This window comes from Plectropomus leopardus, chromosome 18, assembly GCF_026936395.1.
Source record: "Plectropomus leopardus strain MGB_pleo_1.0 chromosome 18, ASM2693639v1, whole genome shotgun sequence".
Taxonomy (NCBI): domain Eukaryota; kingdom Metazoa; phylum Chordata; class Actinopteri; order Perciformes; family Serranidae; genus Plectropomus; species Plectropomus leopardus.
This window is the reverse complement of record NC_142193.1, coordinates 17,536,148-17,560,989: the sequence shown is the minus strand read 5'-3', so window position 1 is coordinate 17,560,989 and position 24,842 is coordinate 17,536,148. Positions and strand designations below refer to the sequence as shown.

General features: G+C 40.9%; 1 protein-coding gene across 11 annotated transcripts in view; it reads right to left on the bottom strand.

The window, feature by feature from the left end:
* bahcc1a (BAH domain and coiled-coil containing 1a) overlaps positions 1-24,842 on the bottom strand; it is a 115,530-nt gene that overhangs the window by 75,007 nt on the left and 15,681 nt on the right. For 8 of the 11 annotated variants that reach the window (XM_088091095.1, XM_088091094.1, XM_088091093.1 and 5 more), the window contains exons 3-4: positions 11,450-11,856; positions 8,204-8,527 (exon numbers count right to left, since the gene is read on the bottom strand). In XM_088091095.1, coding sequence (XP_087947221.1) covers positions 8,204-8,375 — 172 coding nt within the window. In that variant the 5' untranslated portion in view covers positions 8,376-8,527; positions 11,450-11,856. Of the gene's footprint in view, positions 1-8,203; positions 8,528-10,515; positions 10,837-11,449; positions 11,857-24,015; positions 24,055-24,842 lie in introns of those variants that run through there. The other 3 variants (XM_088091089.1, XM_088091090.1, XM_088091091.1) reach the window with 2 other exon arrangements.

The following is a 24,842-nucleotide window of genomic DNA, read 5'->3' as shown; positions in this document are numbered from 1 at the left end:
GTTGTACTGTACTGAGAGCCTGCAGACTGTAGCAGCGCTGAGGGGATGAGATAACCGTTCACCATTGTGAGAAAAGGCTGTCAAAGCTTTGTTTTTTTTCCCTCGCTCTCACTCCTCTCTCTCTTTCTCGTAAGAATATAAAAAAAGCTGGAGCAGTGGTTGCAGAAATAGTCCTGTTTCTATAATTAGATGTAAACAGACGAACCAGACTCTCAAGCTTGCTCTGTCCCACTGGCCCCACGGCCTCCTGGGAAGCGAGATGTGTGAGTATGTGTGACGTGCCAGTGTTTGTGTGCGCGTGTGTGCGTCTGCTTGCAATGCACCAGTAAGTGTATGTCAGCATGTGACAGTGTGCATCTAGTCTCTCTCTCTCTCGCTCTCTTTCTCTCTCCTTCTGTCTGTCTGTCTCTTTCTCGTGCACACATTCGCCGTCACCTCCCCCACATTCACCAGAGGGTAGGTCAGTGGCCGTGCAGAGCGAGCGGAGAGAGCGTGCAGACAAACACACATCTGTTGCTGAGGAGCCAGTCATTTGCCCCACATCCTCAGGACACGTACTGTATCAGAGAGAGGAGGCAGTGTAGCCTGGCGGTCACACCAGGCAGAGGGGACAAAAAAAAACTGTAGATTGAGGTGGAGGGCAGAGCGGGACCCACTTCGAGAAATATAGGGAAGGGGGGATGTGGCAGGGGGTGCGGGGAGGAGCAGACAGGAGTACGGACATGCATCATCAAAGAGAGAACATGCAGCAATGAAAGAATTTGTGGAGTAAAACAAGTGATTTGACAAATAAAGCAGACGGGGAGGGAGAGTGCCGGATTTTTGTTCTAATCAATGTCAGAAGGAGCACAGGAAATCCATGCAAGAGAGAGGGAGGAAGAGAGAGCCAGAGAAACGAGGAAAGAGAGAGCAACAAGTTCCCCTTTGGATTGAGGACGAGGCAGCTGGTTGGATGGTCCCAAGAGACTTATTAAAATGGAATTCCTGATGCTAATCTTTGTTTTCTCACAAAAGGGCTGACACATCCTTGAGAGGCATACTGCATGTATATTTAATGGCAAATCTCTGCATATATTTAGCAGCACACCTCATTGTTTGGCACCGTGTGTCACCACCGCCCGCTGTTCCCATTGACAGTCACCGAATCGCGGGCCGCTGTTTGAGTTTATCTGCTCTCAGTCCTGCCCCTCCACCACATACTATATACATTTGTTGATCATATTTGAGGTGGGGGGAACAAGCATACAGAAAATATGACGTAAAAAGATAAACTAACAGGAACAGAAAGGAAGCGCTGCACAGGAACTGCTGAGTTTTATAATTATTTCCCTTTTAAAATGCACTCAATACATTAACATGTGAGCGCTATAACAGAAACTTCGGCCTGTTCTCTTGTAGAATTTTATCGAGCCGGACAGGCAGCCTGTATGCTAAACTAGCATCTGACAGATGAGAACTTGTGAGTTTTCCAAACCCCTCTTACGTGTAGAGAGAAACAGAAAAGTGGGACCGCTATACGAGCTACATCATAAGCATGATATCCTGCCAGGAGATCCAGAAGGGACAGACTCAGACGTTAGAGGGTTAACAAAGCACCTGTCTGGGCCTCACAGCCAACCACAGGGTGCCTCAGCTCTAGTGGGGGGTGTCTGGAGAACACAGCCGAGCTCTCACACACACACACACACACACACACACAGAAAAAAAAACACCCACCCACCCAAACATAACCACACACACACACACATACACACTCGTACAGTATTGTCGCTGACCACAAATCTGCTGACAACAATAGGGCAACGGCCCTTTTTTGTTCTTTTCACTGAACGATTACAATAATAAAATTGAAATTAAAAAACAAGTAATCTGGATTTTCTGCTTGAGCCGTTAATAATGTCTAACAGCTGTCACATGCAATACGGCCATGCGCTGAGGTGGGCCTGGGGCTGCCTGATGAGAGGCAGCCTGATACTGGGAGAGGGAGGGAGAAAAGAGGGGGGAGAGAGAGATAGAAAGAGAGGGAAAAGGAGAATAACAGAGAGAGAGAAAGAGAGAGGGAGAGAGAAAGAGATCCAAATCACAAACAAAACAGTGGCGGTTGACTTTGGGTGAATGTATCAGTCTATTCAATCTCTCAACAATACATTTTGAGTCCAGCTTTTTTTTTTTTTTTTTTTTTGAAGTTTTGTGTGTGTGTGTTCGTCATGGGAAGTGAACAAAAGACCTCCATAGCCTCATTGGATTCTTAATGCAACTTCTCACTTCCTCGCATCGAGTGTAAAAATAGACGACGAGGTTTTGAAATCCAATGCCCCGAAATTCGATACAGGAAGGTATTACCCTGCCCGTCACTCTCACCCGTGGGTCTCCTTTGTGTTTGTCCTGTGTGCACGCCCCATGCTCGAGGCGAGGGCTCTGTGGCACCATGCCACACGGTGTAGTGTGGGTGGCGGTCTGTTTGAAGAGCCCGTCTCTGAGGCAGCATGGCCACTCACTAGCCAAATTCCTCCCGCAAAGCCAGACCTTTGCTTTTTTGTGCTTTCCCCCCCCCCACTCCACCTAAGCCTTCATTTTCTGTGGACAGTTTTGCTGATGAACAAAAAAAAATTGCAAAGAAAAGAAACCGATTAAATCACTAATCGGACATCAAATCTGTCGTTTGAGTGTAATGAATTAGAGATGCGGACCTGGTACGATGATCCAATGGTGACAAAATTTCATATTGATGCCTGAATCCATTCAAAACATGGTGAGTGCACTCTAAGCAAAGGTATTTTGAAAATCTGCATGGGACCTACCCTTTCAAAGCAATTGACTGACCTTGCAAGCCATTTCGGCTTCCAGTGGGAGTGTCAGGGGAAGGTGACAGATGGTGGCGGCATCAGGCAAGGTGCTATTTCAGCCAGGTGTAGGATGCCAAGCAACACCTTCACTATTCAGGGGGGCTCCTGTGACATTGCGTCTGAACCGTGTCATCTCAGAACAATCCACAAACGAGCACGACAACAGGCCAAGGTTCTCACTCTGTTTTGCAAAGCCAAAGCTAAGAGAGAGAGGGAGCGCGTGAGGCCCGAGTCGAATGGAACTTGGCCGCAGACCCACCTTCTGTCACTGTACTTCTACCCCAGTGGCTCCCGGATACAAATAGCCTTTTAATGTAATATTTAACATGGATTATTCAGGATATCAGTCTTCTTTTCACTCAGGTAAGGCTCAACTCTTGAATTTCCAACCCAATGGCCAGAATAAATATGAGCATTGTGCATTTCTGCAAACCATGTGTATATATGTTATTATATAGTGGATATGTTGGAAACTTTATATTCATTTACATTCAACCACGCTGTGGTTAACATGTGGTTATCTTCAGGCATAAAAAGCACTTTGTTGTGGTTATGAAAGGTCATGTTTTTGCTAAAAATATCTGCTTTTGGTGCCACAATCATGCTTGGAAACGACACCGATGTCTTGCTAAAACACAGTTTTGGTGGTGCAACTGCAGTAAGAAAAACAGCATTTCACTAAAAAAAACGAACGGTATGTTTTAACAACGCTGTAGTTAGCGAGTGGTTATGTTCAGGCAAAAATACACATGGTTATGGATAGGAATAGCTCATGTTTTGGCCTAAAATATCCTGTTTTTCTGCCACAATCACTGCTGAAAATCACAATCGCCCCTGGAAATGCAGCCAATGTCTTGCAAAAGACAGCAGGTTTCATTTGTGTTGGTCTTGAGCAGTGGTCTGCAGCTTTGCAGACATCTCACCTATGTGTCACACCATCCAACAGCCCCTACGCCTCCTGATGACAGTCAGCTCATAAACGTGCAATCAGATCTGCATTACTTTACATACGTTTGTATGATACATAAGAAATGTTCAAATGTAACGTATCTGTTGTGTGCAGAAAGATGCAATGCAAATTATTCCTCTGGCGACCGGGCTGGGAATTTTCTCACCAATATCCGCAATTGTTAGAAGGAAACAGGTTTTCATCGGGGTTGGGTGCTGTGCTGCTAAATAATTACGCTGAGCACACAACACACTCACGTCATCGCTCTTGTGCGGGGTTAACAAGAATGGGGGGAGGTAAGTAAAGCCAAAGGGAAGCAGGGTACCAAGTGTGAGTGCTCCCAACACAAGAGCTTCAAGGCCAAAAAGAAGAAGCCTCCCTTCCCACAAACAAGCCACTCACTGAGGTTTATTCTTTTAAAGACCCTGGTTGTAACCAGCCCTTTGCTAACTCCACCAAACACCTGTGTTTGTCTTTGAAGCGTCTTCTCAACAACCACAGACCCTTGGGATATTCCAGCAATGAGACGTTCAATAAAAGTCTCAGTAAAGTTATTTATTCCCCTTTGGAAAAAAAAAATGGGAGAAGGCAGACAGCATAGCTAACCTTTGAAGGGGGAAGCTGCTCGGATATCCAGCTAGGACATAAAAACCAAGGGAATGACAGGGACATCCTACCAGAAAACAATAAAGGGGGTGGAAGGGACTGTTTTTTATCTTTAACAGCAGCCGTAAAACACACACAAAGCTCGGGTCTGCAACAATGGCCCGGGGCAGGGGAGGGTGGCTAAAACAGAGGTGGCAGGAAGACCACCGCTTCCCAGACACAAGGGTCTTCCTGCTGGAAAGAAAGGAGAGCAAGAAATGGAGGGGAGGAGAGAGAGGACGCTTACGGAAAGGGAGACAGGGGTGATGCAAAGGAAGGGGAGGCCGGGCGAGCGAGATGACACAAATATGACCTTTGATTACATAGGTTGTTTAGAGCAGAGCTCAGCCGTGGACAGCCTCTGGACCCCTGCTGCTTTCACACAGCCACACCTCAGCCAGAGCACACTGATCAGAACAATATGGCTGAAAGATGAGCCCCCAGCCATAAATGCCAGCAGTAAAGACAGCTCCACTGTGTCTCCTGCTTTGACACTATCCAACATCTGAATCCAGGCCTCACAGCCAAGTGAAGACTGTCTCCAACTCTGCGCCGGAGCCAGCAGGAGATAAAATTACTATTTCAAAGTCCTTGTAAATGGACTGGCTGAATTAAACCGCATTAGATGAGTTTACAGGTCTGTGTCTCACTGTATCAGCAAACACACACGCTGAGAAGTTGCTCCAATGTCACATTCCCAGAACACAGTGCAAGCGCAAACTATAAATCGACCACCTGACATGCATTACAAACGACTGGCTTGTAGTAGGTGAAGATGGACAGAGGCAAATGCACACTGACAGAATCTCCTCTGATTCGGAGTTTAACATGCTTCAATGGGCAAAAAGGTAGGAGCGTGTGTCTGTTGTTGCTTGATTGCAACCAAACTCACCAGTGTGCGCGGGAGAAAGAAAGGAAATTTCCCCCACAGAAATATGTTGAAATTCTGTAAAGGAACAATGCCAAAGGAGGGTGTCGCAACCGCCGTCACTCTTTTCAGCAGCGAGGGTGAAGGGAGCGCTCACAATAAATACCTCTGCAAAGTCAGAGAAGCCCTTTCAAGGAGCCACATCAGAAACCTGCCTCTGAATGCATTTTTACATCAACCCTGAAATATTCATGCTCTTTGTAAAGTATTCATGTGAACCAGTGTGCAAGTTAGTCCCCGGGGGGAAAGTGCAGAGAAAACTGAAGGGATCCAACACACTCAGCAAACAACATGCACAGTTGTGCTAATGTTGCTAGCATACAGGACACTTGAAGGGACACTAATGACCTGCCCTGTCAAGACGAACAACAGTCTGGGAACAGTTTGGTCGGACAACCTACAAGCATTTGACTGCTCTTATATAGTGCAGCTGGTCTGTGTTCATTTGGTAAAGTGGCTGAAAAAAAAGACCTATTTCAGTGAATAAAACTGTAAATGAATAAATTGCAAATAAAATCTCAGCGCATTGTTTTTAATACTCAATTTGGACATTATAAATGATTTTTTTTTCCTTGTGTCACAATGACAATAAATTTGCATTGTGTGCTTTTTTTGATGAATTACCATCTTAAAAATATACGCCGTGAATAATCGTGAATTATGCCTCATGTCTCATCCACCTATTTGCATCATGACATGCTTGACATTTTCAAATATTATTAAGATAATAAATCAAAGATTGCACATCAGCGGCACACAATAGCAAAAATAATTCTAACAGTGCCTGGAGGGAATTTAGATATAATGTGAACTCAAATTATTCTTCACATTAATTTAATCAAAAACACCTGAAATGTAAAGAATTAAGATCTTGAGGATTTCAGATAGACTTCTCTCCAGTCACACCCATGTGTTAGTGACGAGGCTGGCGAGAACAATAAACCACCTGTGCTGCTCATTGAACAGTGATGACATTTGGAGGGTAGGTCTTCATGTTGGTGCGGCATAATAATACAAAAGAAACACCAAATCTGGTTGAGGGGGGAGCACCTGTACCCTGTAGCCAGCATTACCCTTCATGCTCTCAACAAAACATCCATAAGAAAAAAACATACGGACGCAGGCTGTGTGTGTGTGTGTGTGTGTGTGTGTGTGTGTGTGTGTGTGCAATAGAGAGAAAGAGAGAGAGAGAACTGCCAAAAGCAAACATGAATGGTGGGAGATGAATGGTGAACAGCGCCCATGAATTCTCCTGAATGACTAATTATACCTCATGTTTAGCATGATTTTGCAAATGAATCCTGAATCTTTATAAACACAATGCATTTGAAAAATATCTTTGATTAGCCTGACACAACATTGCCTATACAGTAGAACCGTTTAATATTGAGAAAAAACAACAAATAAACAAATAAAATGTAACACGGAGTACAAAAACACTGCCAGAGGTGACTTTGATGCTGTATTTAACCGCCTACAACAACCACCTACACTGATACTCACTTATAAATTTAGCAGATATATGTTACATAAAATAACTTTAAAGGGCTAAATATTCCCCGCTTTCAACTGACCCAAGATTCCTCAGCTGCTGCATCATAAACGAGTGGGTTTTTTTTAGAAGCAACATTAACATTTTTTCAAAGCAAATTGTTTCAGAAGTGGAAGTGTTTGATGCAATCAATATGCCGCTGTTGAGACTTATTTAAATTTCCTTTGTTTTACATAGGTGGGGGAAATAATACGTGCGTTGTGATCCAGACTATTTTACATTTTCTTTTTAATTCTTTTCTACACAAAAAAAATTAAGAACTGTTAAATATTTATTTAAATCCAATAGTGCATATGACCTCAAAAATGATCATAAATTTAAAAAAAAAATCAGGGTTAAAACCATAAAGGTTTTATATTTTGGAGGTTTACCGCTCGTTGCATTTTAAAAATAAATCAGCTGCTATTCTGTTCATCAGCCTTTAAGCTGAGTTATACATTCTGTCTGCGCTATCTGGACACGAATGTGTGTATTCATATTTGTAAAGGTGCACATTTAGGAACACAAGATACCAAAGTCACTTGTTAAACCTGATGCATGCACTGTGAACACATTTGCACCCCAACACTTTGAAGCCCAATATAGAAGGTTTTTTGCTCCTGCAACCTCCACACACTGCAGACCTGTTCATCTTCTCCCTTGCTTATATGGCTCTAAATACATGGCCCAGGGATTTTTGGGGGGGGTTGTGCGATGGCACCGATGTGACACTTATCAATATAACGTGAAGTGACAAAATCTCATTTCACATTCAGCCCCAGAGCCAGCGGGAAACCAGTGCCAGTGTGCTCTGCCCAACTTCCTACGTGCAAACTAAAACAGATCTTAAATGCCTTTTTTTTTAATACCATGGCATTTACCTAACTTATCAGATGGCTATTTGTTTAACTTAGATGTCTTTATAACCTTTGAGATATTTGAGCTATAAATGTTGATTCAGCTTAATCAAAATTCCTGATCGTGGGCCTTGTGTAAATCAGATTTCACCTGATTTATTAACTGATATTTGAATGGGGAAACTCTGTCAACAGCCACACCTGAGCAACCATTTATTTAAAACACAAAGCCCCGTCTATTCCTCGCTTTTGTGCCAAAATAATCTGCTTTGTAGCTACAGCACACATGCAGGCCACAGCCTATCACTCAGGCTGATGAATGCACAGGCTTTACAGCGCAACATTATGAGAGGAGCATTTCAAACAGCAGCTTTAATATAGATAAATGTTGATGGCTACATTATTGCATGACAAAAAAAATAAAAAATCCGTGCATGTTTGACTAACCTGAGTGTGGAGCCATCGGTATGTGAGAGGGGTAGTATTTCCCCGGCGTGAAGTGACCGCCGTGCTGTACAGAGCCGTGGCCCGAGGGAGCGATCCGAGAGGCGGCTCGGTGCACCAAGGCGCCCCGCTCTGATAGGAGGTGCGCCGGAGCTGCGAAATCCCGTCCCTCCATTCCGAAGAATGTGGAGTAATCCGAAATCCGGATAGGGCAGGTCAGGAAAATCAAATGCAACCCATATAATAATCCTTTCCTTCAGATCTATGTGTTGCATTCAGTCGATCGCAGGCTTCCCCAGCCAAAAACGTAGCCCCCGATCATCTTTTCTGTCAAAAAAAGAAAAGCAATTTTCATTATCCTGGGGAAAAAAATGGGGAAAAAAAACACGATGCAAAAAACACTGACAGTGCAGTAAAAGAAAACAAATCAGGCGGAGAACCGCTCCATTGGATTTTGTTGCAATTCCTTTCTGTCATATCAAGGTTGCTTTTGCATACAGCAGAAATCGCACATTTCGACCTAAAACTGATGGTGCAAAATAAGTCACCGCAGATAAAAAACGGCCAGCGAGGCGTCCACAAGCCCACTGAGCCGGGCTCACACTCAGCTCTATTGATCAGCCTGCATAGGCCTAATATGCATCATATGGAGGAGAGCACTTCATATTGCACACACACACACAACGAGCATTGACACACTTCTATATATTCTATTCAGCAATACTATATTTCATCCAGCAATTCATTCAACCACGTCAGCAGTTGCAGCTGTCACTCTCTTCCAAAATCACGGTAAACATATTAACATGAAATATGAAAAAAAAAGAAAGAAAAAGAAATCGTGATTTTTGCAACAATCTTAAATAAAGCTCCTGTTGGAGGGGGAAGTGTGTTGTCCTGTTTGGGTGGGTTACAATGATGGAAGCCTACATCTCAAGGTGAACAACGCTGCCTGCTTTCTCCTGCTCGTCCTATTGTCTCCGATTGATACAGGCGTTTTTTTCTGCCTCCACAACCTCCATGCACTTCCCATTATACCTCACACTATTTTCACATTTTGCAATGCAGTGATCTTATATATCAACTGGGATAAATAAACAAAAATTCTGCACGATCCGCACACTATAAAATTGCATAATTCATCATAAAACTGGCAACAGAGGGGAAAATGCATCATGCGGGAGCAATTTGCACAATGAGAAGACTGTCAGTTTAAAAAGTTTGGAAATCATAAAGAGGCCTGATATTTAAAATATAATTAAAACGCTGTTCCATAAGAGAGGTGCATCAGATCATGAAAGAGTCCCCAGCTCTATCTCTCTGTATGTGTGTGTGTGTGTGTGTGTGTGTGTGTGTGTGTGTGTGTGTGTGTGTGTGTGTGTGTGTGCGTGCGCGCGCGCCCGTGTGTGTGTATGTGCGCATGTGAATAACTGCACTCTCACTGTCTTCATCTGCCTTGACCTATTTCAGGTCAGGTAATCAAATGGAGTTGTAAATACATTATAGGCTAGATCCTCTGCCATGTCACAAAAATAGCATTATAAGGTCGAGGAAAAAAAGAGAAAAAAAAACATTCACATAAATTAAAATAAAATGTAATTTCAATATTAAATTGTATTGTCTTTGCAACAATCAGACAAACGTGACAGCCAATTTCTGTGCCTCTGAGTTTCCAAAAAGAAAAACAGGCAAACAGAAGGTATCTTAATTTTATAGGTCCAAATGAGTACATAAATAAATAAATAATGAATTTTCTCAATACAATATGTGTGCCTTGACATTCTAGATTCGCAATTTTGGGGCCCTACAGGGTTTCTCGAACAGGTTTCACCCTGCATAATAAAAGCATAATTTTACCATAAATTAAATTTAAAAAAATCGAAATTCTACAATGTGTAATAATGAAGTATTCTTATCATATATGCTATTTCAATCTCAGCAGTACTATCTCCCCATGTAGCCACTTACAGACGAGCCTTCAATTCAGTGCCACATCAACGACAATAAAAATCCCTCCATACGGAGCTCCCTGGGACAAAATCTCCTCCACTGGGGCTTCCTGAGCTAATGTGAGTGCATGCATCCTGTAACGTGTGTAAGAAAGCTTGCTGTTGCATACATGATAGCTGAGTCTTCGGTTTGAGGACTGTGCAGGGATCCAAGGTGAATGGCCGCCCGTCAGCAGGACTGCCTTTGTCTCCATACTGAGAAAGTGCTTTGCAGTCAGCCATTACCTTCCCCCTCGCCATGCTGTTGCATTCAGACCACTCTCTATGTCCACTAACAACCTCAAAATAAAATTATTCAACACTTACGAGGCTGGAAAGAGACCGCTGCTTTGCAAATGCTCCAAATGTGCGTTCATGGAATCGCAGTAGCGTGAACACACATGGTTGTTTTGTTTCATTTCAGCCTCCAATGTGCGAATTCCCACTCACCAAATACACGCAATAATTTTTAAAACCGTTCAAATGATCGACGCCCTAATGCAATTCATTAAGCAGCTGTCAATTGCATTTACAGAATCCAATCGAAAGCAGAAACGCAGATAATAAATCACATTACGCCGCGCAGGTTGTAGCGACCGCTCAGCGAGGCAGGCGGGCCTCCGTGACTGAGCTGGCCGGCAGGGAGTGCACCTCGGCCGGCCCGGGTAGAAACAAATCTCCTGCTCTCTCAGTGCAAAGTATCCGCTTGGGATTTAGTGCAACCTAGCTAAAACCATAATCGACATCCTATCGATGGGTTAACAAAAAATATAGGCTTACATTTGTTAGCAATTTATTAAATGCGCTTAAACATTTACCAATTACAAAAAATACATAGGCACGTTTCTATTATAATTAAAAACAAAACCACATGCAAACAAATCGACGATCAATATTTACAATTTTTTTCAAATTACAAAAATACTCCTAACGCCAAATATAGCCTATTGCAATTATTAACATTGTTACTAATAATATTATAAGGGATACCATTAATAACAATAATTAATATAATTTAATGTGATTTATTTTTGTCATGTCATTGCATTAAATCGTCAAATTATTCCACATAGGACACACCTCACACATCCTGTTTTGATATTTTGTAAATTATAGCACTGCACTGTGTATAATGAACAGCATGTCACATACAGCGTTTTGGTCTGAAATACAGCCTCTGTCATCTCACAAGGAGGAAACAGGCCTTAAAATATTTTATTCAATTTAAAAAAAAAATCAAGTATATAAAATGACTACTTACTGGTATGTTAAATCCTTGCATAACAATAAATTATAAAATCACAAAACACAGGGAGGGAAGGAGCAAGGCCAAGTGCGACGCCCATTTAAAATCAAAATCTGAAATAAACCATGTGGCTATAGAATGAAATCCTACAGTATTTCCATCTGAGGCTGTGGAGTAGCCTGCTGGTTCAGTCTATGGTAGCAGTGGGACTAGGGCTTCCGGCCTGGCTGGATCGCGGCTCGGATCTCCGAGCAGCGGTTTCTCTCCCGGTGCAACTGCGTACCTCGCGTCTCGGGGCAGGGTAAACACGCCCTCCCATTGGTCGGATACCTGCATGTTAATTAGCTCGTGCCGCCCGCCCGGAGATACGGGAGGTTCTGATTGGCCGGCAGCGCAGTCCAATGGTGTGGTGACTGGCAATGCTAAACAGAGAGAGAAGCGCCAGATTTAAAGCACGGGATGGTCTAATTCACTTACAATGGAGCTCAGTGCAGCCTGAGCACAGTTTAAAATGTACAGCAGATAATAAAAAAGGCTACAGGCAATGGTCATGATACTGTAAATAATGTACAAAAACAACAATTGAAATGTCAATTGCAATTCAATTAATGTATGCATTCAATATAACCCAAATTAAATTTAAATTAGTTGGATCATGCTCCAAAAATGAGAAAAAAAAGGCATTATGCTGATTATGTGACATAAAAGCCTGGAGGCATTTCGTGCACTGTAGATTTTTTTTAAGTGAATATCAATATAAATAGCTAATGCAAAAAAAAAAAAAAAAATGTCTGTTTTTTGTAGAATGAATGAATGAATATTTTATTTCCATGTCTGGTCATTTGTATGACCCATTCCACATGGGATTATTCAGAAACATTAACTGAAATATAGTAAATATTCTGAAAAAAAAATGTAATATATATATATATATATATATATATATATATATATATATATATATATATATATATATATATATATATATATATATATATATATATGTATGTATGTATATATATATTAACATTTCCATTATCAGCTCAGTAAGTGTTGCCCCATGTTAAAATCAAATGTGGTGAAACTGCTTTTTGTCACTGCTGCCTGCTGCTAGAATTAGCCCCTCTTGAATGTAAGATATACGCCATTTTTAAAACTAAGCTTAAGACTGCCTCCTTTCCACAGCTTTTTAGTTAATGTTTTGTGATATTTTTTCAATTATTTTTTAAACCTGTCTATACTAGTATTAAACCTGCCAGTCCTGTTTTTTTTAATTCTTTGATTTTCTATCTATTTCCTTACCTTTTGACTTGAAAGCACTTTAAATAACATTTTTGTATAAGGTGCTATACAATTGAACTAGCTCTGTAACAGACCGATGTGTCACTAAAAGCACCCTTTTTTAATCACACTTTGCTAACAATTCAGTGCATGTATAAACATCAGACATACACTGTCTATATATTTCTTTAAAGCCAATAAAGAGGCTTTATGACAAGTGCTTTTAAAGTCAATTTCTTGAAACTCTACGCTGAATTATGCAGACAAGACAGTAATTCCAATAATTCCCTGCTGTTATTACTATGGACTTTGGTTATTACATTATGCTAAATGTTTACAAATGAATCCGCTCCCTGTATGCAAGCTTTTGATTGGCTGGCGCGGTGCCAGAGCATTGTCAGTCACAGAGTGTAAACAAGACTCTGATTGGCTGTTGGCCAGTCCGCATTGGGCTGTCTGAAAAAAAAGGCAATAACTGGCCCTGCGGTTTCAAGGCGTCCCGGGTTAGATGATGAAAGGGGATAAGAAGAGGCGGTTTCAAGGCGCCCCAAAGGCGGACCCCTATTGGCCCTGAAGCCATATGAGTCAAGCGTGAATCAAAGGGAATACTGCAGAGAGAGGGAAATTATATGTTGGATATTTAAAATAATCGAGGTTAGTTTTCGGATAAATGCGGACCAGCGATGCCTAATCATTATGAAAAGTTATGAAAACAAGTGAAACGAGCCTCGAAACAATTCAGGTTATAGGCTGCACGTGAGGGTTGAGAGGAAAGAGAGAGAGGAAAAAGAGCTCCGGTTGTGGATCGCCCTGCCGAAGTCCGCGAGAAAATCTGCGTGGAGACTTTCACCATTTTAAAGTGTGGCTGCATGAGGTTTGTCATAGAAGCGATAGTGCGGTAAAATATATATTAAAAACTGAGTGATTTGTTTAAAATGATATTTTTAGTAAATCGGATGATAGCGTCGCATGCTGTTTGTAATCGCTGTGGTCTGGTTTTAGTCGGATTTTTCAGATTAGCGTGTAAAATGAGAGAACGAGCGAATATACGAAGAGGACGCAGAGACGACCGTGAATGAGATGCAGCCAAAATATACATATTTTATCATAGCCATTTACAATTTATTTTATCACGTTTTTGTCCTGAAAATATTTCTAAGGCCCCCTGGTATTTGGGTGAATAAATAGCTACCACCTTCTCATGATACTTTTTTTCTTTAAAAAAAAATGTAGCCCATGTTTGCATTAAGTATAATAAAAAAGATAATGATCACCATTTACTTCAATTTCATTTATTACTCTACACAACTGTGCATTCATATTTTAATCATTTTTTGTTTGTTTTTTTTATTTTGTTTTGCAAAACTAAAAAAATCTCATAAACATTTCATTGTCAGGTCAGAGGAAAATAAAATACACAAGGAGGTATTAATACTCACGAAAAAAGGGAATATTTATGTTAAATTAATTCCACATTTTCGTGTGTGTTAGTCACCCCTGACCCGCATAAGAATTTCTTATTTTTTAGCACTTTACATGGCATGACAGAAATACAAAATAGTCTTTATTCCTTTTGATTTTTTTAAATTTTTGGGGTTAGATGAAACCTCAACCATCATTTTCATTCTTTCATTCTTTTTTTCATTCTGGCATATTTTACATTCACCTTAGAACCACATCAATAAAAATAAAAATAAAAATAAAAATAAAAAACAATATTTCTGACAAAGTGATTTTACTAGATTATTCTTATTTTATTGTAATTTCACTTTAATCTTTTTTATTTATTCATTTCTTTCTTTATTTTTAACCACAGCTGACACTATTTTCCTTGTGCACTGCCCTGCTGTGTGAGATTGTAGGCTACAAAAGGTCGACTGCTTTGCTTGAATACTAACTCGTATTTCAGCAGAAGGTGCTGGAATTTCAGCTCATCGAGGGCTCCTTCTCGTGTGAGTGCATGCAATGTGAAATAGTCAAATAGGTGGTTAGCTGCACACGCACGAGCACGCACGCTAATACGCTGCACGCACGCGCGCACACACATGCACAACAGGCAGAGTGATAATTAATGCGGAGTGAGTGATTTCTTAAGAAAAAGACCAGTTTTACGACGAGGATTGTCCTTGATCAATGAAGCGTTAATGATTGACAGTGTGTGCCTCCCACCCACGACTACAGACGGAGAATGGGCCCTTGGATATTAAGGATAGACAAACTGATTGTCTATATGCTTTTATTTCCACACATAAAAATACTCCATAAGCATCTGGAACATCTGACAGTGATATAGAATTCATGTTGTGAACATATTTATTTTATAGCGAGACAAAAACACGTTAAATTGCCCAGAATGAAAGATTATGGGTATCTTAATATCGCTTTTCTTCATTATTTAGCTACCTAAACGCTGAATATCTCACTGCAGATCTTGCTATTTAAAAATTAAGAGAATCATCCAAAATGAGTGAATGCATGACTTGGAAGCAGTTTTTATGCGTTTAGTTTGGTTTCCAAAACCATGTGGAGCGAGCCGACAACGGATAGCCTTTTGACCTGTGTGTGTGTGTGTGTGTGTGTGTGTGTGTGTGTGTGTGTGTGTGTGTGTGTGTACATGATTTGATTGGATATGAGTCCATATATTAATTAGGCTGAGATGAATCTCTTATGGACAGGTTTATCTTTATGCATATATTATAACATTTTGCAGCAGCTCTCATTTAGAAAATATAGCCTGCATTACATAAAAAAAATGTTTATCATGCATGAATTGGCATCATCCAGGTGGAGATGTGTGTGTGTGTGTGTGTGTGTGTGTGTGTGTGTGTGTGCGTGTGTGCGTGTGTGTGTGTGTGTGTGTGTGTGTCTCCCATGTAAAAACTGCTTGAATTGTAGTGGCATATGGCATAACCAGAAGCCTACTGAAGGCGGGCTCTGTTACATGGATCTGTCTTCACTTCAAGGACAGAATCCCCGATCTTCACTACACTAATAAAAGTGTTCATATTATTTTTAGATAATTCTCTCGGAGATGTAACTCTCGCTAAAGGGCAGCTCAAACACGCTTTTAGTAACAGGCCAAAGGTAGTCTGCTTTAAACCAAGTCTCATAATTTTACATCATATATATTTCCTCTGACTGGAAACAAAAGATCACTGGAAGCATGAGTGCCTACAGAAGATGGTGGACACAGAAAATGCACAGAAATATCCAGTATAATGAAGCACCAAATACAATTTTGATGAAAAAGTATATTTTAATATTAATAAAATATATTATTTTTATAAAAAATAATAAATAAGAACATTTTGTTTTTAGGGATTTGGTGCTAAAGCATGCAGCGCATAAATGAAAGATCTAACCATTTGCACTCGCCCACAACCCTGTGACATCCTCAGACACCTTTGCCCTTCTTTACCTTCAATTTCACCAACCCTGGGAACCTGACATTATGTTTTAACCCCCTCATTACCTCAGTAAGGACGACAGGAGGCCTGCAGGATGATTGTTTCCCCCCGCATGCAGTCCTGCTGGCCCACAATGGAAATGAAAACATTTGCAAAGTTCATCACTAGTTGGAGGCAGCTAATGCAATTCCACACCAACAGCAAAGGATAAAATGTTTACAAAAGTGAAGCATAGCTATTGCAACTGCTGATTTTTACTGATTCACCTATGCTCACAGATGCAAATATATCCCAATCAAACCCATTTGTATTTGCATACAGTTGTGTGCATCGACATTTTTTTAATGTGGCATTCAAATCCACTCTCCTTCTGCACTGATAAGATTAGATAAGATAAGAGAAACAGCTTTAGTTGAATATCTGTTCAAATAGCCCTATATGATCATTGCCTCAGACTGTCTTACACATTAAGTCATTATGCTCCTTGACCAAGTCTTGTGATCGTGGATGTGTAACACAGCCGTTGAAGGCTTAACAACACACAAGAGGAACATTGTGCGTCCATTATTAAACTCATCAGCCATGTTGTTACCCAACATCTGCAGAGAGGGGTTCTGGGGGACACTGGAGGGGGGGATTAGCATGATGCTCCCATGGTCATGTGACCAAGATTGTCTCTAAAAAGCTCTTGTTTGAGAGAAGAAAAGGGGGTTTGTGGTGCGATTGATTTCTCCCCCAGCTGCAGGTTTAGTGGAGCATTGCATAAGCATCACATGGCTGAACTGGGCAGTGATCACATAGATAGGTTCAGGGTCCCAGACACAAGCCTGGTATCTCCCGGGGCCCAGGTCTTCTTCCCATTTTCATTCACAGAGCCCCTTGCGTACATTTTACACAATTCACTCTTTATCCTCTTCGTTTCCTGACACCCTAAATCAGGGATACTCAACTTGCTTTGCCCAGGGGCCACTTTTGCCTCATGTCAGGAGACCGGGCGCGTGTTGATTAACAAACAGTAATATTTCTCAGTTTATAATAAAAAAATTGCCTTTTTTATGTCCTCACTCATCTTTACCAAAAGGAAAATCCAGTCACAGCAGCCCGCGCAGGTCAGGGGCACGCTCAGTCTCAGAACAGTGTGCACAGTTTTCCTACAGTTTCCAGGTTGAACGACATGTTTCCTCTAAATAGTGTGAAACGATGTGCAACAGGTTTTGAGGTATGTTTTCTCTCGTTTCACCAGTGTGTCAGAGGTGTACCCAATCATCAGTATATAACCCAAATTTTGGTAGATTGTTACTTACTGTAGCCCACTTACATTTTTTGTTTTTATTTCACACTTGCTTTGTCCCATTTCAATAAAGCCCCTCTGAATTGAATTGAATGAAACCCTGCCTTAATTAAGAGCAGTGCGCCTGCGTAATGCAACAGGGTGGTCAACATACCAACATTTCTGTTTAAATAAACGTATTAAACGTAAAGTACGATGTGATGGGGCTGAATGCAGCCCTGGTGCAATCAGGGGTGTTTCTAGGATTTCAGGACATTCCAGATCCCCCCTGGCACTTTTTTATAAGAAAACTCTAATTTGATATTTCTTTGCACTTTAGCACCTTATTTATATTCAAAGTACAAAAAAAGAAAATCCCATTGTGAATTAACTTATTTTTACTGTGCATTAAAAAATTTCGGCAGGCCACCTTGCAGGCTATTGTGGGCCCGATTTGGCCCACAGATTGTAAGCTGAGTATCACCACCCTAAATGCTTCTTAGGGCAGATTTATTAGGATATTCTGATTTCTCCTGCCAGTTTAATAGAGGAATAACACAACAGCGTTTCTGTTGGCAGTGAAATGGTACAAATGAAGGATGTGTATTTGTTCTGATTGCACAGTAATGCAAGAGAGTATTTCGTATAATAGAGCGTGCTTCAAGTTGACTGGTGCTAAAATCCTCTGCAGACCCTGAAATGTCATATTATAAGTATGGAGACTGAAATGTATGTGAATCACAGTTTACACTCCCTTAAGTGTATATTCGTTTCAGCTACAGAGTCATATCATTCAATAAAAATACAATGACAGTTAATTACTGCAAAGCATAATAATTTTCCATATTGCTTTTAGGATAACATAGAGGCATATTGTAAATCAGCTACAAACTTAGTTCATACTTGAACAAACTTTAACTTTGCCACCTAACTTTGCCACCCCCACCCCGAGAAATCTAACAGTCACTAATGTGACCCTCAAGAGTACATGTCTGAGTCCCGAAAATGAACCCTGCAGAGTGTAACAGTGTCAACATCCTCCAATCATCCACCTCTCTGTAAACTGAATCAAGAAGGTACTGAGACGGGAGCCACCAGTGACTGATAAATGATCAATAGGGACTCAGACCTTACAGCACAGCAGGCCACAGCCCTAACTAAGAATGTGTGGCTTGGTTAAAAGCCTTATGTTGATACTTATCTACAGTAACAATAACAACAACAACAACAACAACAACAACAACAACAACAATAACAAGCATGCACTAAAGTCAGAGCATGTTAAAACGGTTTCTGATAACAAGCAACTTTTGAACAATCAGAATATTTCTTTGCTGTTATCTGATGTGATGCATGATTGGAAAGTCATAACTAAAGCACACAGCTGTCTGCCTCCATGCACTACTTTTTCTTTCCCTCGTAAGCGTCTCTCTCTCTCCTCTATGTCTCTTTGCTTGCTGCCATAAATCCAACTCCGCCATCATACCAACGAATCAGTTTATATGACATGTATATGCTTTTTACATGAAGCTTCCAATTAAAAATGTCCTCTGCGAGGCCTAAACCAGTTTTCCTGCTCGATGTGTGCTCCCCGATAGCAGAGCCCCCCTCTGTCATATTAATTTCACATCCCAATGGCCGATTGGGGTTCCAACATAAAAGTGATGAGCTGTATTTCAGTGGCCCCGGCTGAAGCGACTCCAAAAGATATGGGGGCCTTTTTATGGATCTTCAAATATGCAGTTATCACTCTGGCTGCCCACCTGACAGGCCTGCGACGTGTGCAAAAGATAAAAGTTTAACATTGTCAGATAATTGCAACAATGCTTAAGTGCGGAAAAGAGGAAATGGCAGCAGGGGACACAGTTAGTTCATCCAGCAACATATGAGCCAAAGACCTCAGTCTAACCCTTCAGGTAGAAAAGATAGGACCATGCACAGCTGATTTTTCCACCACATGAAAAGTCTCTTTTAGCATAGTTTGTTCATAACTGATTTGCCAAACAAGTAGAACCCACAAAGCAAGTGTCAAAGTTTGAAAGATAAGATAAAGAGAGCATGTCACTACAAGCTCCGCAGGTCAGCCATACAGTGCCAGATCTAGCAGATTTGCAGCCCCACACAAACACACACACACACACACACACTTCGGACTTTCACCCAGAAGCCCACTGTTTGTTTCCCATGTTAAACCAAAAGTCAATAGAGTTATTTTAATTACAACGTACCAGGACGTGTAGCATCTTATGGCGATGACATATGTTACATGATGTATGTCAGATGACATTGCATGACATTAGTAACATCTGTACTTATTTTAAGCCAAGCCATGACATGTTTTACAAAACCTAACCACAGACCTTTTTGCTTAAAGTTAAGGAGATAAAGCTAAAAAGTGTTTACTGCACACTGTATGTTTATTTTTTTAAAAGACTATGCATGTAACAAGCAGAAACTGTACATTTCCTCTGAAAACAGAAATGTATTTTGAAAAGATGCAGTGCTTGCAATGCAAGAATAAATTTACATTCTGCCCTGAACATCCAAAATTGATGCAATAGGGTACCTATCACATCATATTTAGATGCGTAGGTCCAATGTCTAAGTGGCAGTATTTGATAAGTTGGGATGAAAACGCATTGTGCATACCCTCCACCACTGTCTCTGAATCATTTTTTAAAAATAAAAACAATAAAACAACAACAAAAACAATATTGTCGTTTTTTCCCTAAGTGGCACCCTTGGTGGCTGCCTATTTCGCCTATAGGAAGATCCACCAATGCAGCCATAGTAGTAGTTGTCACATTTGATTAAACCACTAGATATGTACTAAGAATTATTTGCCAACAAAGATAGCGCTACCATAAGATGCATTCTAGATTGAGTAATTTATTGTTTTATTATTAATCTGTGCCTCCAGTGCATGCAAGCATCTTTTTCTACTTTGTTTTTTCATTGTTTAATTTTTTTTCTTCAGGAATTTAATATCTTTGTTGAAAATGAAGGTAAGCATGTTTCTGCATATGCCTTCACACATACAGTGCATGTGTGCCAGCGCAACACTTGCCCCTCTGACACAGATATTGCCAGAGATATAAGTTAATATTATTGTTTGTCTGATATGACCAGGGAGCCATGTTCCTCCAAGGAGGACATGACACATGGTTGAGGCCAGAGGATAGAATAATGTGTGGCAGAGTGAATGGCTGCACATGCTCATTAGTATCATTAATCACCGGGGACAGAGATGCCTAATGATAGTGAGAGGAGGGACTTCACTGAGGGAGGAGGGAAAGGATATGACAGAGATAAAGGATTCCTCAAGAATATTAACATTTGGAAAATATAAGTCGCGTTCAGATTCATTTAAATTTATCTATTTTGGGCGCCCCTGGGTCTGACAACATCGCAGGGATTGCTCGAAACAAAAGGAACAGTGTAATTAATACCAGGCTTAATTGTCACTCTAAATTGTCTTAGAATTCTAATTTAATGTGGTGTTCTCACTCAGTGTGAGCGAAAATTGGGCTGAGCCAGTTCCCTTGTGGAAATAAAAAAAAGCATCTCTGTGGGGATCAAATGGGTGTGTGACATTTTCTCACAGACGTTTGATTGTGAACTGAAGGCTTCCTTTTATTGGGCTGCGTGGCCGCTGATTGCCCACCGTAGCATGCGGCTAATGGGAGAAGCTGAGCCTTGAACCAGATCTCAGGGTGGAGAGTGTCGGGTGGAGCTCTGCCGCTCCTCTGCAGCCTGTTCTGTGGGAGCAAGAGGCCCTGAGCTTGGCCGTCCCTCTGCAGCAGCAGAGGCTCCGGGGATAGTCGTGCATGGCGAGGGCAGGCTGTTTGATCAGCACATATTTTTAATTGGCTCCGGGCACCCTGGAGTGTCAGCATTGCCACAGAGTAGACTCCTATTGCACCTTTCCTAATTAAAATCATTACAAATTCCAGGCGCATCATAAAGGATTAAATGAGACTTGTGTGTGTGTGTCTGTGTGTGTGTTTCCATTGGTGTGCCTGTGCATGGGTGCCTTGTCTCCTTGATAGCTACCATGTATAGCTTAATTGTTTTTCTTCTCAGTAATAGTAAATGAGGGAGGGCTGGCTGTAATCCTGGTCCACTAATCAAATTACATGAAAGAGAATCTCTGAATATGGAGGAATATGTTTATATATATGTCTTTTCAATTAAATATAAGTGCCAAAAACTTTTACATTTGGGAGTGTTTAACCTGCAGTTTTAGGTCTTTTATTGAATATTCACATCTGTCCTGCTGTGTGCTGTGGGTTTAATGGAGGCAGTTTGTCTTATTTGAAATAACTGATGTCAGGCAAACTGTGCAACTCCGTGGAGAATCATTTTGAAAGGCTTGAAAAAAAATGGTCTCAAGAAAACTTGCATGGAGTGGATGTTTTATTCATCACCTCTTTGATAGGAACAAAACTCTTTCCGTGTCTTAAATCAGATATATAGATGATGAAGATATTTTAGCGATCTTGCTGCTATACTGTGCATAAGAGGAGCTAGAGGAGGAGTGGCTTCAGCCTCCCTAAACAAAGGAGGCTTAAATCCCTTAAATATCTACCAGTGCCACTTTGCCCTGAGGGAGCATAGAAACAAGGGAGTGTTTCTTTGGTCTGATACTGGAAGCCTAGAGTTCATAAAGGCAAAATGCAAGCAATGACTATGGAAGGATTTTAAGAGCTGGCTCTGCTCAAAAACATGCGCCTCAAACCTTAACACACACCCTGAAAAACAGTAAAATCATATGGCATATGACAGAGAAAATTACTACAATTTATAAGGATAATAACCATGTCTGACCAAGTTTAAGATGAATATCTCAGTCATGAGCCATTATGAGAGCTTCTACAGCATTCAGGGTTCTACACTGTACATATGTATAGGGCACAAGCCTCAGAGTGAGAGCTGTAACCGATAGTTACGGCAATCCAGATTGATTATGTCTCTACTGGAACACAGTGGGACTTCTGTTCACATCAACAACCAATAAAACCACAGCAACTCATATAATAGTTAATGGACAGTATTGTCCAGCAGTGAATGGACATGTTATGGGTAGGCAGACACAACAATGGACAGCATACAGACGTCCCAGGGTCCACTGTAACTCTTGTGGTTACGGATGCGAGGGCTAAAGTAGTCGCAGACTGATTCGTGTAAACATAGGGAGAACTACGATGTTTTTGTCAAAATTGAAAAAGGAAAGTGGGACGCAGATGAATAATATCTAATATTACCATGCAAATTAAAGGAGCAGTTTCTTAAGATTTAGGGGGATTTAGTGGCATCTAGTGACGAGGATTATAAATTGCAACCAGCTGAAACTTCTGGTTAGAATTCAGTGTTCATTGCTCAGGAGGTTTAACTGGGAGTCAGATTATCTGCAGAGGACTCTTCCTCTTCAAAGCAAATGATACAGGTGATTTAAACCAGTAAAAGCACGGAACAAGGCAGTTTCATGTTACAAATCAGTGTTTCTTCAACACTGTTTAGTATGTCGCAGATAGGCTGATAGCCCAACAACTCCTAATATATGTGCAACTTTTTTCTTTGATAAATTAGGATTTAAAAGCCGAATTATCTGCAGAGGTCTTTTCCTTTCCAGGTACATTTGTTTTCTGATATTAACCTTTAAAAAACACAGGATAAAGCAGTTTTCCTTCAAAAAATCAGTGTATTTCCAACGCTCTGGTCATGGGGCTTGCTTATTATGGTGGCTGACATGAAACTTGAATGGCCCTATCTAGAGTACTGTAGAAACATGGCGGTGCAACACCTCAAACTCTGTGGACAAGGACCTGCTCCCTATGTAGATACAGTCAGCTCATTCAAAGGTAACAAAAGTGCAACCATTCCTATTTTTGGCTAATTCTACACTAAATAACACAAAAAAAACCCAACATTCCATTTTTGAAAATTTCTCCCCCTTTAATCCCTCATACTGGACCTTTAAGTGTTTTAAAATCTATCTTTTATCCGCTTAAGTCTCTTCAGTTTCTTTAGTTCCTCTGCAGTTCCTAAAACCAACGCAACAGGACTTATTTCAGAAAAAAAGCTGGTAATTTGCAGCCAATGTGGGGACTCAACTTTCTCGAAAAAATGCAACCACGTATTTTGGAGGGCGGTATTTGTGGAACATGATCGCTTGGTTCCTATTGACTCAAGAGGGACAGACGTGGCAGAGGGAAGAAAGTGAAAAATGGATCGGAAAGATGAGTGAGGGTGGGGTGTCTCCCCAACCATCGCCGCTTCCTGTCCGGAAAAGTCCATTCATCATTTTCACGTCTTCGTGTCATGGCTTTCTTTGGCAATAGCCAGAAGTGTGGCAATGATGACACAGAGGATTGATGAGGTGCAGGCGGGGGTGGCTGGCAGGGGTTTGGGGTGGAGATGGTCAAACCAGATGTGTTGTGAGGTGGGGCTGGGATGGACCATGAGGGGGGACCTGATGAAGGTCATGAAGTAACCCACTGCCCCCATTAACCTTATTTTCAGGCGCACGTAAATGTAGGCCACATGCAGAGATTGGATTGTCAATACTGGTGTATAATAAAAAAAATATTCAAAAACACAACTTTCCACATGTTATTACTCACCGGAATACATGAACAGTTTACTCACGATGTGAACACCACCTGCAAGAATTCATGACACATCAGTTGTTTCACAAAGTCATAAAGTATTCACATAATGTAAAAATTAAAATTAGGAAAAGCACCAGAAAAAGCACTTATTCATGCTTTTGCTGGGAAATACTTGAGAACATTGATGCCTCTCTTATGTCCGTAAATATGTAGCTTCAGCCTGCAGCTGGTTAGCTTAGCTTAGCACAAACACTGGAAACAGGGGGATAAGCTAGCCTGGCTCTGTCCAATAACAAACTAAGCATACCAGCTCCTCTAAAGCGAAACACACTATATCTTGCTAGTTTAATTCGTACAAATACAGAATCATAATAGTTACATATTGTGGTTTTACAGTTTTTATTCTTTGTGCTAAGCTACCAGGCTGCTGGCCTCATATTTATTTTACAGACACGACAGTGGCATTTGTTCTCAGCAAGAAAACAAATAATCACATCCCGAAATGTACAACTGCCCCACAAATAATGGCACATGTAGGTTACATTTAGGCAAGTAAAGTTATTGTGGTTAGGTTTAGGGAAAGAAACATGGTGAAGACGTACCATATAATGACTAAAAGTTAACAAGGTTCTAAAAACCAGTATCCTGGCTCCTGTGTTTGTCATTTATCCTCTGCCAATTTCTCTTGGTTAATGTTTTTTACTCTGTTTACTCAACTGTAGCACATGTTAACCTGAGTCTGTTAACTAACACCTTTTCCCCGTAAACAACAACAGGTAGAAATTCTTGTAACTCTTTGACTGGATCTAAAGGGGCCAAATATACTAACTTAAAATATA